This window comes from Nothobranchius furzeri, chromosome 14, assembly GCF_043380555.1.
Source record: "Nothobranchius furzeri strain GRZ-AD chromosome 14, NfurGRZ-RIMD1, whole genome shotgun sequence".
NCBI lineage: Eukaryota > Metazoa > Chordata > Actinopteri > Cyprinodontiformes > Nothobranchiidae > Nothobranchius > Nothobranchius furzeri.
In genome coordinates, this window is record NC_091754.1 from 63,592,643 (window position 1) to 63,607,725 (window position 15,083).

Here is a 15,083-nt window from a genome sequence, read left to right on the forward strand (position 1 = left end):
ACCGAACAAGGAAGCCATCATATCTTGGCTCAAGGTCTCATGCAGAAGACGAGACTCCTGCCCTTTCACTCTGAATAAAGTTCATCTTCCTTGAATCATCAATGACTTCACCACTTTATAGGTTGAAATAATCAAGTGTGTTGAATGAACAAGATGTTTAAATCCCAAAGTGTTTGAATCATGTGTGCATTAATCAAGGTTGTGTTCAAATGAATATTTTTCCTGCAATGACTCATTTCAGATCTTAAACTACACCAGATCAGTATTTGTTGATTTAACAAGTTGGTCTCAGTGTACTCATACACATTATGATATTATTATAAATGTCCCCACTAGAGCCGGGCCTCATTAGGGCTTTTCCTGTTTCAGTTTGGTTCGGCTCAATTTAAGTATTTTTCTATCCAGTCCGGTTCCATCCGGTTCATTTCTGTCCAGTTTGGTTCTGTCTGGACCAATTTAATTCTTTTTAATCCAGTTAGATTAGATTAGATTAAGTTTATTTGTAGAGGGACAGTGCATATTAATGGGCGTATATAATTATACATATATGCAAGCCAAGGCTAATTTCCATCTTTAGTCCAGCAGCAGGTCGATAGCTGCTACACGTGTGTGAATACAAACAATCAGGAAAACAAATACAAAACAATGTTGTGATCCTAAAATTAAACCCAAAAAATAGATTAAAAAATCCATAATACACCCTAATTTGCTAAATTACCTGCTTCTGTTTACCCAGGATTAAAACTTTAAAAAGTAGCCACACAAGTTAAAATTTTCCATACATGCATATAAAATATAATCGTACACCATTTAGCAGCAAGACAATATTATCGTCCCTACCTCAGTGGAAAAACATTCTTTACCTTGACCTTAAATTTAGTGTTATATTTTCTGATTATGTTTGATTGTGTGAACAGATTTGAGTATCTAATATCCACAATTTGAGTTCTTTGCTAAAATAATTCACAGTATAAAGTTCACGGATCGCTGTTGGACCTGTATTCCATGTTCTTGAGGCATGATGTGAAAACATCGCATGTCCAAAGGTGCTTCGTCTGAAGGGGATCAGTCACCCCAGGAACTCGCCCTGGTCGATATATCGTCTTTTCCTTTTGGTTTAATGTTCTCTTGTAATGGGATCGGAGCCAATCCGTGTAACACTTTAAACATAAGTATTGAATCTGTATATCTAATCATGTTTTCCCAGCTCAGTATTCGGTATTTTTCAAGAATTCTGCAATGATGATGTGCTTTTGGTTTTCTGTCTAGGACCTTCCCATCCAGTCCAGTCCCATCTAGCCCAACCTGTCTTGTCCAGTTAGTCAGCTATTCCCTTCTGCCAGTTAGCGAGTCTATTAAATCAAACTGCTCACTCCAGTCAGCCCACTCTACCAGTCTCCAAACCCAGATAGGCACCTGCATGGCCCAGTCAGCTATCAGTTCAATTCAGTCTCTCAGCCATCCGGTCCAATCAGTCTGCTGTCCAGTCCTACTGGTTAGCTCTCAAGCCCAGTCAGTCATTGGTCCAGTCCAGCCAGTATACCCCCACATCCAGTAAGTCAGTCTGCAAGTCCAGTCGGTCAGCTGCTCAGTCCCTACAGCTAGGCTCCCTCTCAATCCAGTTCTGCAAGTCAACTTTCCACTCCAGTCATTCAGCTCCCCAGTCCAGTCCAGTCAATTAGCTGTCCAGTTACTACCTGCTTAAATTAAAAATGGAAGCAAGTTAATACCTGCAAGCCACTAAATCAGCTTTCCAGCCCAGTTGGTAAGCTGCCACTCCAAGTAATGTCCAGTCAAGATAATTCCGGTCCTGTTCAGTCCCCTCCAACCAAGTTTCCTTCAGTCAACTTTCTCCCAGCCAACTCCAGTTTCTTTCCGATTCTTCTGGTTTCTTCAAGCCAAGTAAAGTTGAGTCCCTGCAAGTCAAGACTCTCTGTCAAGTCGTCAGTCAAGTCCACTCCAGTTCCCTTCAGTTCAGTCTCTCCAGTCAAGTAGTTTCCCATTCTTTCAGATTCCAGTCAACCCCAATCCAACCCTTTTATTCAGTACTAATCCAGCCCTTTTCACCCCAATCCAGTCTCTTTGCACCACCTCCAGGCCTGGCTCCAGAGGGGGGCCCCGGTGACCCACGTCCAGGCGAGGGAACACGGTTTCCACTTATATAATTCATCATAAGAGGTCTTCGGGCTGCTCTTTGTCTGATCCCTCACCTAGGACCTGTTTGTCATGGGTAACCCCACCAGAGGCAGAAAGCCTCAGACAACTTAGCTCCTAGGATCACTGAGACACTCAAACCCCTCCACCACGGTAAGGTGGCAGCCCAGGGAGAGGTTTTTCTCTTCTTTTTATAAATCAAGTTTTTGTGTCTGACGATAAAGATGAAGGCTATTTGAGCTATTTATTACTCAGTTAATCAATACTTATTATAACATTAATTAAGCATGCTTAAGTTAAATGATCAGGTTCTGCATACACACAAAACAAATCTTCAAACAGCCTTCAGAATCCTCCGTCCTCTCTGTCCATCTTTCCATTTAAGGTAACATGGCAGAAGCTGGTGAATGGCACCAAGCAGAACGTTGCCATTGCCAATCCGTCTCTGGGTTTGTCTGTGGCCTCGCCTTACACGGACCGGGTCACCTTCAAGAATGCAGCAGTCAGACGAAGAACTCCAAATCTCGAAGATACAACCATCTGCTTCTCATCGCTTCGCCTCTCTGATGATGCCACGTACATCTGTGAATACACCACGTTCCCTGCAGGGAACCGGGAGAACACCGTAAACCTCACTGTCTACGGTAAAGATGTGTGGAAACACCACAAAACTTCACTGTTTACATTTATACCACGATTCATGGCTTTTGCTCGTGTTCCCTCAGTCCGACCTACAACTCAGATGAGTCTGTCCACCCGACGCCGGTGGCTCGGTCTTCAAACCTAAAAACTCCAGTAGCGACCTGCATCTCTGCCAACGGAAAACCACCTGGAACCATCAGGTGTGTGTTCAGGACCCAGTCTTCATAAAGAGCCCTTCTTTCTTCTCAATGGTTCCTCCCATCCCAACACACATCGTTGATGTGAGCAGGTGGGAGACGAGGGTTCCAGGAGAGGTGACGGTTCAGAGCGACTACATCCTGGTGCCCAGCAGAGAAACACACCGGGAGATACTCGCCTGTGTCACCATGTACAACGAGGAGGTCTACACAGAAAGCGTCACCCTTGATATTCAGTGTAAGTGTTACTCATATGTAACAGCAAAGCACTGAGATATGTTGAGGTGACACTGGAAAAAATGATTTTGTTACTATTTGATTTCCAGATGAGCCGGAAGTCACAATCGAAGGGTTTGATGAAACTGGTACTTGAACAGAGAGAACGTCCAGCTGATCTGCCGTGCTGACGCCAACCCACCTGTCTCTCTGTATCAGTGGAGACTGTGAGTGCGCACGCACGCATGCACGCGCATGCACGCTTAACTTATTTTGTTACTGTGATAAATTTGTTATCTTTCGGTTCTCTGAAGGATCAATGGCTCCATTTCAAGCAACATTGAAATCCGAGACAACGTCCTCTTGTTTAAAGGTCCAGTCACGTATGACCTGCAGGGATCAGACAGTATGTGTGTGATGCTACCAACAGCATCGGTACAAGATCAGCCTCGGTGGAGATCGGCATCTTAGGTACGAGTCTACATCAGTTACTTACATTTACTGTTGGAACTTGTTAGAATTGTATTTTACACCAAGGTGTTGTGAACAGTAAATGTGTTGATCAGTTTTTGTTTGTGTGTGGGGGTTTTAGAAAAGCCTTTACCGCAGATTGCAACAGGTGATGTCATCAGTGTAATCGCCTCACTATTGGCTGCTGGAGTGCTGATGGGCGTCACTGTCACAGTCCTAGTTCTCAAAATCAGAAGCAGAAGAGAAAAGCCGTATGTAAACCTGATCATCTAAGCTCTTGTTTTTTTCCATTTACTTCTCTGATTGTTTGTTTTCTCTTTAATCAGAGGCGATTCTCCGCCCAGAAAACAGCCGATAAGGAAAAGACCAGATGGTATCCAGGTATTGGAGCATTAGGCTGAGATTTTTGAAAGTAAATTACAAAAATAGAGCACAGAAACAATCAGTAACTGTTATGTGTTTTCTTATAAGGTTATGATGGTAATGGTGCATGTAAAAAAGCTTTTTTTCTGAGATGAGATGAAAATACCAAAAACACAAATTTACAATAAAATCATCAAGCTTCAAAGTTTGTGCAAATAGCTGTCGGATTAAAATAACTTAGATAATGTTATAATCAGTCAATTCAATTCAAGTTTATTTATATAGCGCCAAATTGAATTATATTATTTGTGTTTAATTTGCTATTTCTGAATGCCATTATTTTTGTTTTCTCAAATTTAGTGATAACTTGTTTTTATCTAACCAGTTCTTTATTTTATTCTATTCATTTCTGTAGTCGTTGTTTGAAATCACAGTTGCAAATCATCCCCAGATTAAAACATGTTCGTATCATCGATAAAAAGAACAAGCTTTAATACCCTGGAAACTTGGCAGATGTCATTGATGTATAAAAGGAATAACTTTGGGCCCAACACTAACCCCTGTGGGACCCCACAAGCAATGTCCAGACATGAGGAGCAGCATTTATTGATCATCACAAACTGTTGCCAGTTATTTATGTAACTTGCCACCCAATTTAAAACAACCCCTTTGATGCCATAATGTTCCAGTTTCTTAACAATATTTCATGATCTATTGTATCAAACGCTTTTTAAAAATCTATAAATAACCCTGCAACATGACTTTTTTGTCTATTGCATTTGTGATGTATTCTATTAAATCACGTGAAGCCAGTGATGTTGTTCTACCAGATCTAAGTCCATACTGACTGTCTGTGAGTACTTAATGTTCGTCCATACATTTTCCAGTCAGTTATTAAACAATTTTTCAAGAATTTTGGAGAACTGTGGTAGCAGAGAGACAGGCTGGTAGTTTGTAAAGTGGTGTTTGTTCCCAGCTTTGTAGACAGGTATAACTTTAGCTGTTTTAATTCTACCAAGAAATAAACCAGTTTGAAATGATTGGTTACAGATGTATGTAAATGGTTAATACCCTCCATTACCCTTTTGCCCACCATCATATCAATGTCATCACAATCCAGGGATTTTTTTATTCTTACATTTGCTAATAATTTCAGTTATTTCATGTTCATCCACTGCTGTGAGAAACATTGATATGTAATATTTACATATTTGATCAAGTTCAGATCCCCTTTAAAACACACTCCGACGACCAGGGCTGTATCAAGGCTTTTTAGGGGCCAAGACAAAATAGACCCCTGCCCGGTATTTTGAGTCGAAGTGCTATTTGTTTTTATATTAGACTTTTTCATATTTGCAATCAAGTCCAAAAGAGAAGAATTTATGTTATTAGACGGGTGACGGTGGCACAGGAGCAATCGGAAGGTTGCAGGTTCGAGCCCTGCTCAGTTTGTCATTGTCATTGTGTCCTTGGGCAAGACACTTAACCCACCTTGTCTGCTGGTGGTGGTCGGAGGGACCTGTGGCGCCAGCGCTCGGCAGCCTCGCCTCTGTCAATGCGCCCCAGGGCAGCTGTGGCTACATTGTAGCTCATCCCCACCAGCGTGTGAATGTGTGTGTGTGTGTGTGTGTGTGTGTGTGTGTGTGTGTGTGTGTGTGTGTGTGTGTGTGTGTGTGTGTGTGTGTGTGTGTGTGTGTGTGTGTGTGCTCTGTCTTCTCCATCCCCAGTGAGTCGTGGAGGATGACTGCTTATACTGAGCCAGGATCATCTGGAGGTTTCTTCCTGTTAAAAGTGAGTTTTCCTCTCCACTGTTGCTATATGCTTGCTTAGTATGAGGATTGCTGTATAGTCACTGACACTAGTCAGTGACTTGATGCAATTTGCTGGGTTCCTTATATAGGAAACATTTTTTCTGATTGGCTTAATGAACTGACCAGAATTGGAATGTTTATTATGTGAAGTGCCTTGAGACGACTCTTGTCGTGATTTGGCGCTATATAAATAAACTTGAATTGAATTGACTGATTATAACATTATCTTAGTTATTTAAATCTTACAGCTATTTGCACAAACTTTAACAATTCATATGCTAGGCCTTGAGACTACCGGATAATGATTTAAATCCCTTAAAGACCTAAAAATCGTGAAAAATACAATGTAATTCATCAGTAAGGATTTCTTTTTATACACATATCAACCCAAGTGAAGTATTCTTTATTCTGGACTCTTATTCCAATTCACAGAAGCAGAAAAAAACATTGTACAGGTAAGATCAAATGAAATATGAGCACAATATGAAAAGGACAAGAAACCATGAAAACAGAAAATAGGGACAATAGTAACAGTAGTGTGAAAATGAAATTATAGTAACTCTAATCTAAAAAAGAAAAAGACTCTTATACCAGTGTTTTAACATCATTGACTGGTACTGCACAGACACAGGTACTGGTTATATTTAAAATAATCACTTTGTGTGGCCAATAGTTTCCTTTTATTTGAATGGCCCCTTGCCTGTTATCCGGGACCTGTAATTTATCTACATGAAGAAAAAAACCTTTAAAAAAAAACAAAATGACCCTGGTAATGACTAAAAGTGTAGTTTGGTAAACTATAAACTGAGCTAATGGTGCGTTAGCTTAGCTCCTAAACAAAAAAAAGCTGGTGTGGACCATACCAATTTGAGCGATGGGAGAGGGGATTTATACTTTTTTAATGGTTAAAAACACGTTGTTACGTGGGTTAACGTGTGTGTCCTACTGGGCACAGGTGAGTAATCCTGAGGAGTCGCAGAAGTCCAAAAATGTTCCAAAACCTGGTACCGGGTAAGCACAGGGAAAAGATCTGTAGGTTCACAAAAAATCCTAGAAACACTAGAGCACAAAATCCAAGAGTCGCAAGAGGGCAGGAAACTACCAAGCTGTAGTAATCATCCGGCGTCGAGGAGTGTTCTCCATCCTCCTTTTGCATCCAGACCCGCTGATTGCAAATTAGCTGCAGCTGGAGCCTCCCTCTCCTGAAACACACAACTCAAAGATGGGAAAATGAGGAGGAGTCACCCCGGCACATGGCAGGTAAATAGCATCTGTGCTTTTGTTTTATTACATTTATTGTTTTTACTGCTTTGAGTGTTTCTGTTGCGCTTTTGTTTTGCACTTTTGGTATCTCAAATAACAAAAAACATGTCACTCAGCTGTTACTTCTTATTACTCGTGTGTGTGTGTGTGTGTGTGTGCATTATTACTGTGTTTCAATAGGTTTTTGTTTCCTATTACAGGGGAAAATGTCTGTCAGACAGTTAATCAGCCAGAACAGCTGAAACCACCAAGTGTGATTATCCAGATCAGAAACAGTCGAGGATCAAGTTCATCTGCAAGGAAAATAATTGAATCTGTGATGAAATATTATCAACATCATCCTCTAAGAGGAGCGTTCACCCTCACAAACACCAGCAGGCTTCAGCAGTAAAGAGTCTCCACATGATGATGGTGCTTACTGGTGTGGAGAGAAAGAAAAGGATGGAAGTTCCCGAGCTGGACTCACAAAACTAAAGGCCAAAGGTGAGAAATTCATGTGATCAGTCTTTGGGTTGTGATTTAACATGAATTAAGACTTAAACTCTACTTTCCCACAGACATAAAGGCCTTCAGAAAGTCACCAGCTGCTGGAAAGCGTGTTTCCACCTGACCAGGCTGTCCCAACGGCCATCTTCAGGGACCTTCTGAGTACCTGCTCTGGAGTAGGTACTCAGAACGGCCCGGTGGAGCAGCTGAGCAGAACCTCCAGCTAACTCATGATTGGCTGTAACTTGGTAGGAAATGACATGAGCAGACGTCCAAAACAATCGGCAGCAATAAAATGAGAAGAGTAGCTGGTGAAGCAGAATGGAAGTAAAAAAGGGAAAAAACAGCGATCACTTTTAAAATATAACTCCCAAAACTCGGTGGAATTCCACCACAGACTTAATAAACGGAGCTTGTCTCGCAAAACTCAGAGCTGCTCTTGTCCTCTGAATGGATTAAATTATGATATACTTCTATAAAATAAATGCTTTTAATATTAATAATGTTACTTTATTGGGGCTGATCAGTGACATCACTCACTGCCAAAGCAGCCGTGATACGCTGACGTCTGTGCAAGTTCTGAAAGGGCTGGATTTGAATGAGACACAACAGCTGAGAGGACTGGGACATCCTATCTCCTGGTTCAGTTCCCCATCCCAGGAACTACCCTGGAGATCCGGTAATGGAAACATGCCTAATGACGATTTAAAACGTCTTACAACGTTCATCTGTAAGGGAGAAGATCCTACTACATGTCAGCTTCTTGTAAACACAACAAAACTAAATATGGACCACAGATTTTTAATGAAAGAAGCTGAAACAAACAAATTGGCCATAACAATCAGAGACGTAACCGCTGATTCTGGGTGCTACTGGTGTGGAGCTGAAAACACCGACGAACAACGCAGCTAAACATTCACCCACAGAATGTCCTTAAATGTTGGCGAGTTGTGGTGTTTTAGTCTGACCCACGTCCGGTTTGTGGAGTTACTCTGATTAATGCCGAGCTCACATTTTTCACACATCAGAGAGGACGGCAGCTGGATTAGACACATCTGGAGGGTTTAGTTTTTGTTTTCCTTCAGGACCAGCAGTCACATCTCCTGTAACTTCTAAAAGTCCAACTAAAACTGGTAGGAGATTATTATTATTATTATTATTATTATTATTATTATTGTTATCGTCATGAATTTCCACCATTTTTAAGAATGACTGGTGACTATTTATTGTTGTTTTGTAGGCGACTCAAAGAAAAGAAACAGACGTAATGGTCTGTGGAGTCCTGTTGGTGCTGCTTCTGGTTATTATCACAGCAACAAACGTCGTCTACAAGCGTAAGAATTTTAATCACTTTGTTTACAACATAGAAATCTTACATGTGACGTTCAAACGTAAGATCACGATGTTTGAATGCTTGATTGTGATCATTATTTTAGCTCTTTCTCAGGTTTAAAAACAAAACGTAACAGAAAATGATGGAGTCGTTTTAAGGAGCTGACATTTGTTGCATCAGTTCCCTGAATTAGAAACGTGATAAAAACGTAACTTTATCTCTGTCATCAAAGCGCAGGAAGCTGCTGTTTTTATCTGAAACAACAACAACAAAAGCCTCCAATCACATATAAAAACATGACAGCACAAAGTCATTTATCAGTTGCATGAGACAAAATCTGAGTTTGCAGGTCTGCAAGCTTAAATTGTTTTTTTCTGTCTTCTTCTTTCTTTCTTGAAAAAGTTGCAGTGTCCACCCGGCTTAAGTCCCCATAAACATTGAACACTTTTAACCATAATGTGTATTTGGATAAAATCTAATTTACCTAAATGGACCAAAATAAGGACAATTAAAGAAACTGACTCTGACATGAAGCATGTATGGTGCTGCAGCCAGCTGCTGCTAGATAGCTGCCACTAGCAGATCTGTGATTACAAGTATGATTCAAGTGTGAGTGCCTGTGATACGTGCATGCCACTCTCTTCTCATTCAGGATGGGCTCCAGAGCTGCCGGTTTGATGCTGGCAGCGATGGACGACGATCGCCATCAGACACGTCAGCACGCTGAGCTTCAGAGCCCGCTGGTTCTTCCTCAGGAAGGAGCCCAACAGAGACAGAGCCTCTGGCAGGATGGGGACAGGTCAGCCTGAAGAGGAAGGGAAGTTTTTTTTCGCGTCTCTAGTTTGTCTTTTGTTGACAAATATGTGTGCTGAACCTTTAACGGAGCTTTTATCCCCACACACCACCTCTCGGAACCTCAGATCCACATCTGAAAACCTCCTGGCTGTTCCTGGAACCAGACTGAAAACCAAAGGGGACAGGGCCTTTCAGACTTTGGAACAGTCTACCTTCAAATCTCCGTCTCTCTAACACTGTAGAGGTCTTTAAAAATCATCTAAAAACTCACCTTTTCATCCAGGCGGTCCCTCCCTACATGTTCTAAAAGATGGCTTTGTTCGGGTTCACACCTTCACTTTGTTTATACTCATGATTTTATTTTCTACGTTTAACACTGCTATTGTTTTTCTGATGTTTTTATTGGTTAGAGGTATTTGCCCTGATCTTTATCATGTTGTACAGCGCTTTGTGATTTATATCTGTGAAAGGCGTTCTATAAATAAACTTTTACTTAACAGGGAAGCAGAAATGAGGGTGCTGGTTCTAACGGCAGTTAGCTTTGTTATCTCCTTTTATAATCTCTCCAGAAAGATGGCCAGGACCCCCTGAAGCTCCGATCCCAGGTGGTCTCCAAGGAGACACACCAGGTGACCTATGCAGGAAATGCCTCTTTCCTTCACTTCCTGGTTGATGTCTGCTGCTTTGAGCCTCGTCACCATTACAAAGACACCTTCAGGAAGAGTTTTATGGAGAACAGGTGACCAAATAAAACACATCTGGAGTGAACCAACAGCTGATCCAAAGCGAACACATGGAAGGATGAAAACAAGAATAAAACAAAGTCTGCAAGAACAAAACATTTCTTCATGCTTTCATTGATTTTCTGAAGGAACCCGACTCCTTCTCGTCTCACAGGTTCTGGCAAACCCGTTTATGAAACCAACACACATTAAAGCAATAAGGTGAAGCAACGCAGTTTCCTGGTAACATAAATCAAGAATTGTCAAAGAGAATTAGTTTTAAACTTCTGCAGAAAACTTCCTCGGCCGGGGCCAACGCCCCTCTTTGACATACGGCTTTAGGTCAAACGCTGCAGACACGGCTGTCGGTTCCTGAGGTCTCCTCAGTTTTATCAGCTGCTGAGTGACCAGCAGGGCCTCAGATGTGATCTCATAAAAGCTGTCCTCCACACACACCAGGACAGCAGGGAGCAGAACCTGCTGGAGACGCACCAGCATGACACCCAATCAGAAGTTTGGTCTTCAGTGGCCTCTAACGAGGCTTTTATTATACGAAGATTCAGTTTTAATGCCTTTGTTACACCCCTCTGTGGGCGCTGCTAGGAAGGAGAGGGGCATAAACATAAAAAGGACAAGTTTAACGCAAAGTAACCCTAACGGAGGAGAAAAAGGCTTGACCAAGCAAAAACCAAACTCAGAGTGTCCTTGTCTTTACAAAGGTTTTATTAAAGAGCAAGTCAACCCCTACCAGAGTCTAACTCCACTCTCACTTCATGTTTGAAAAATGCAACAAATGCTGTTGCCTGGCAGACCGAGAGGGCGGAGCTGCTAACAAATACACACACACACAGGCTCATGACAGCATTGTGACATCATAATGTACCAGTTTACATCATAGCATACCTCTTAGCCAATAGCGGTGGCAGATTTAAATTAAAATACAGTGCAGAGTTTTTACCTGACAACGGCACAACACTGCCAGTTTTAGGCAGAATATTTAAATTTTAACTAAGATGCACTGAAGTGCCAAATTATTGACTACACGGGTCTGCAGCACGATTAGACACTCGTTTATTTAGTTTATCAGCAAAAAAAAAATTATTTGGGGGTGACTTGCTCTTTAAAAAGAAAGGAAACCAAAAGAAGGGGCCAAAACCCTTACCACGAAATTAACCAAGTTAAAATTAATTAATTAACTGAAAATGTCCAGAGGACCAACCACTACAAATCCTAAAATTAATCTCCTTTAATAAAATGGACTGGAACTGTGGGCAAAATCCCCACCAAGTAGTTAAAAGGTTTGTCTAAAAGACAAACCAAACAAAAAGGTACTAAAGTAACTTCATTTGTCAAAACACCAAAACTACTAAATAGCTCTGCTATATTTAAAACGGGAAACAGAGACTCCAAAAGAGGAAAAACCCCACCTGGTCATTTACCAAAGGTAGTCTAAGAGACTCACCAAACCAACAATTACCGGTTAACTAAGAATATCTCTAAACATCAAAATTCCTAAGATTACTTTTCTCAAAAGAAAGCCAAACAACCTGGTTTTAACCACAAGACCGAGATAACCACAAAGGGGAGAGAACACACGTTGCTGGTGCAACCTACAAACATTTCTCTCCCCTGATGAGCTTCAGCTGGCCGCTTTTGACGGGCCGGCTGACGAGCTGAAAAGTCCCAGCTGGACATGACGGCTGCTCTGGCGCTGTCCATGGTCCTGAAGTAAAGACAGCTTCCCAAGGAGCAGCTGTCCAAGGTGCTGAACTGCTGAACATGAAAATGGGAGTGCAACACACCACTGGGCTCCAAAACGGCAGTAACAGTGTTCTAAAGGGAACCACGGAGAAGAACCTGCATGTGCCGCTGAGAGGTTTGTGGAGGGTGTGAGAGGAGGAGGACGTTAAAGAAGGAGAGAGCATCGATCCTCATGGAGGAGGAGGAGAACTTATCTGTCAGGGAGAAGATGATGCCTGGAGGAAAGAGGTAGTCCTGAAAACTTGAACGTTTTTGTTGGAGGAGTACTGCTGTCCGTTCATCCAGACTCCTGCTCCTCCTGCACCTCCTGCACCTGCTGCAGCTCCCGCTGCTGCTCCTCCTGCTCCAACTCCCCGCTGCTGCTACTCCTGCTGCTGCTTCTCCTGCTGCAGCTCCCGCTGCTGCTCCTCCTGCTCCAACTCCCCGCTGCTGCTACTCCTGCTGCTGCTTCTCCTGCTGCAGCTCCCGCTGCTGCTACTCAGGTTCCTGCTGCAGCTCCCGCTGCTGCTCCAGCTGCCGCTACTCTTGCTCCTGCTGCTGCTAATACTGATCCTGCTGCTGCTGCTCCCACTGCTGCTACTTCTGCTCCTGCTGCAGCTCCCTGCTGCTGCTATTGCTGCTGCAACTCCCCTCTGCCGGTCCTCCAGCTCCCACTCCCGCTCATCCTCCTTCAGCTCTTCCTCGTGTCTTATCTGAAAAAAGACATAACAAGGTTAAAGAGCTGGATCTACCAACACTGGTTTTTCACCCGTTTCTCAATAAACAACATTCATAACATTCCAACACCCTTTTTTCCCAGGATCAGTAATGATGAAACAGTGAATATTTTCACCTAAAAACATAAATGAACATTTTTGTTTCAATAGTAAAAGTGTCTCAGAAAAATCCTGCTAAACTTCTTGTGGCCTCAGATCTAAAGGAGCGGTCTCCCATCCCAGCATCTGCAGCTCCAGTGCACGCCAAAGAACAACCACATCATCTGCAGGAGGCAGAGATGAGATCCCAGGATTCCCAAACCACAGGTTCTCTTTTCCACTGGTTCTACCAACAAGATCGGAGACCAAAGAACGTCCTAGCAGAGTTCAACCCGCTCTGGGAACAAGCTTGACTTTGTGCTAATAATGTGCTCAAACTCTGGGGCTTTGACGTGATTTCATGTCAGATGATGATTCCACTAAACATGGATGTTCTCAGCTGCACCGTGAGTAGATGTTGTGTTTTAGTGTTCTGTGTATTACCTCGGTGTTCTGCTCCACGGCCTCTATGACGAATGCTAGAAGCGTGTTCCAGAGGATGATCTGGGAGATGATGACGAATGAAACAAAATAGATCATTGGGATCCATTTGTCTCTGCCAACGCAGGAGTCGTCTCCGGGTCTGCATGGTCTGCTGGCGTCCTGCATTACATGAGAGACAATGTCGTTCACTCTCTGGCGGGCAGGCGTGAGCGGCCAGAGTCAACGTGGTGAAATGCATGTGTGAGTTTAGACGTACGATCCAGAGGTCACTCCAGTTGTCGCCTGTGAATATCCTGATGACGGTCAGAAACGCAGGTCCAAAGTCTTTAAAGTTAGCGTAGCGGTTCAGGCCGATGCAGGGGTAGTCCTTAGAGCATTCTGGTCACACACATGAGATCCACGGATGTGTGTGTGTGTGTGTGTGTGTGTGTGTGTGTGTGTGTGTGTGTGTGTGTGTGTGTGTGTGTGTGTGTGTGTGTGTGTGTGTGTGTGTGTGTGTGTGTGCTTTTGAAGAAACGAACCCAAAGTGCTGAACGCATCCACCCCAACATTGGCGTACACCACGAGGACAAACGCCAGCAAGACACAGAGGGGGAAGATCTGCAAGCAGAGCATTTGGTAATCCAGACAAAAAGCTGAATGTTTTCCAGGAGTGCTAAAGGATAAACATTTATAATAAAACTCCCCAAAAATATGGAAAAGAAAAGTGGGAGCATGCACATTTACCCATTGCAGGCTCTTCACGAGGATCGCAGTAAACTTCCTCACCGTCTTCGCCCTCAGAGCTGAAAAAAGCACAGCCACGTCAGCTTTAAGCACACATACAACACACACTCATCTGCCCGCCAAACATCTGTTTCACTTGAATGAATCTGTTTAATTATTTTGTACCTTGTGAGTAGCGGAGGAGCCGAAAGACCCTCAAGGCTGTTGGGCTGAAGGTCATCGAGTCCGTCAGCTGCATCACGTCCAAGGACAGGTTGATGCCCATGATCAACGTGATGAAGAAATAACCATAGAGCAACCTAAGCACACACACACACACACACACACACACACACACACACACACACACACACACACACACACACACACACTGTGAGACACATGTAGCGCATACCGAAAAAAAAGGTCCTTTAAGGAAGTTACTTGTTGGACAGGAATCTCCTGAAGCCATACCCAACCAGTGTGATTAAAATCTCACTGGTCAGGACGCCGGTGAAGATGACCTGACAGAGGATCACCAGGACGCCGACAGACTGAACACACAGAAACAGTCATTAAACACACTTGCAGATGGAGACTTTTAGACTCAGATGTGTGTGTGTGTGTGTGTGTGTGTGTGTGTGTGTGTGTGTGTGTGTGTGTGTGTGTGTGTGTTACCGTGGTCTGATGCCTCATATCCACACCCATCAGCGCCACGCTGAAGAAGACGGACAGGTTGATGGCAGCTTTGTAGCGAGGGTCAAACAGAATTGCTTGTGCCCTCATCTGCAGCAGCGTGTACCTCGTCCGGCGTGTCTCTAAAACACACAAGTGAAAACTACATTCACCCACTAGTGGAAACACTAAACACCTTCAGGCTGCTGTGATGACAGAGATCAGCACAGGTGGAAATAAACCGCCACTCG

The 15,083-nt window shown here is 43.1% G+C and overlaps 1 protein-coding gene across 1 annotated transcript in view; it reads right to left on the reverse strand.

Moving 5' to 3' along the window:
• Positions 1–10,557: 10,557 nt before the first annotated feature.
• The window catches only part of LOC107376769 (voltage-dependent T-type calcium channel subunit alpha-1H-like), an 8,529-nt gene continuing 4,003 nt past the window's right edge, over positions 10,558–15,083 (reverse strand). The window contains exons 10-17 of the mRNA XM_070544336.1: positions 14,836–14,975; positions 14,602–14,711; positions 14,344–14,477; positions 14,179–14,237; positions 13,974–14,052; positions 13,709–13,830; positions 13,453–13,611; positions 10,558–12,906 (exon numbers count right to left, since the gene is read on the reverse strand). Of these exons, the coding sequence (XP_070400437.1) occupies positions 12,577–12,906; positions 13,453–13,611; positions 13,709–13,830; positions 13,974–14,052; positions 14,179–14,237; positions 14,344–14,477; positions 14,602–14,711; positions 14,836–14,975 (1,133 nt within the window). The 3' untranslated portion in view covers positions 10,558–12,576. The remainder of the gene's footprint in view (positions 12,907–13,452; positions 13,612–13,708; positions 13,831–13,973; positions 14,053–14,178; positions 14,238–14,343; positions 14,478–14,601; positions 14,712–14,835; positions 14,976–15,083) is intronic.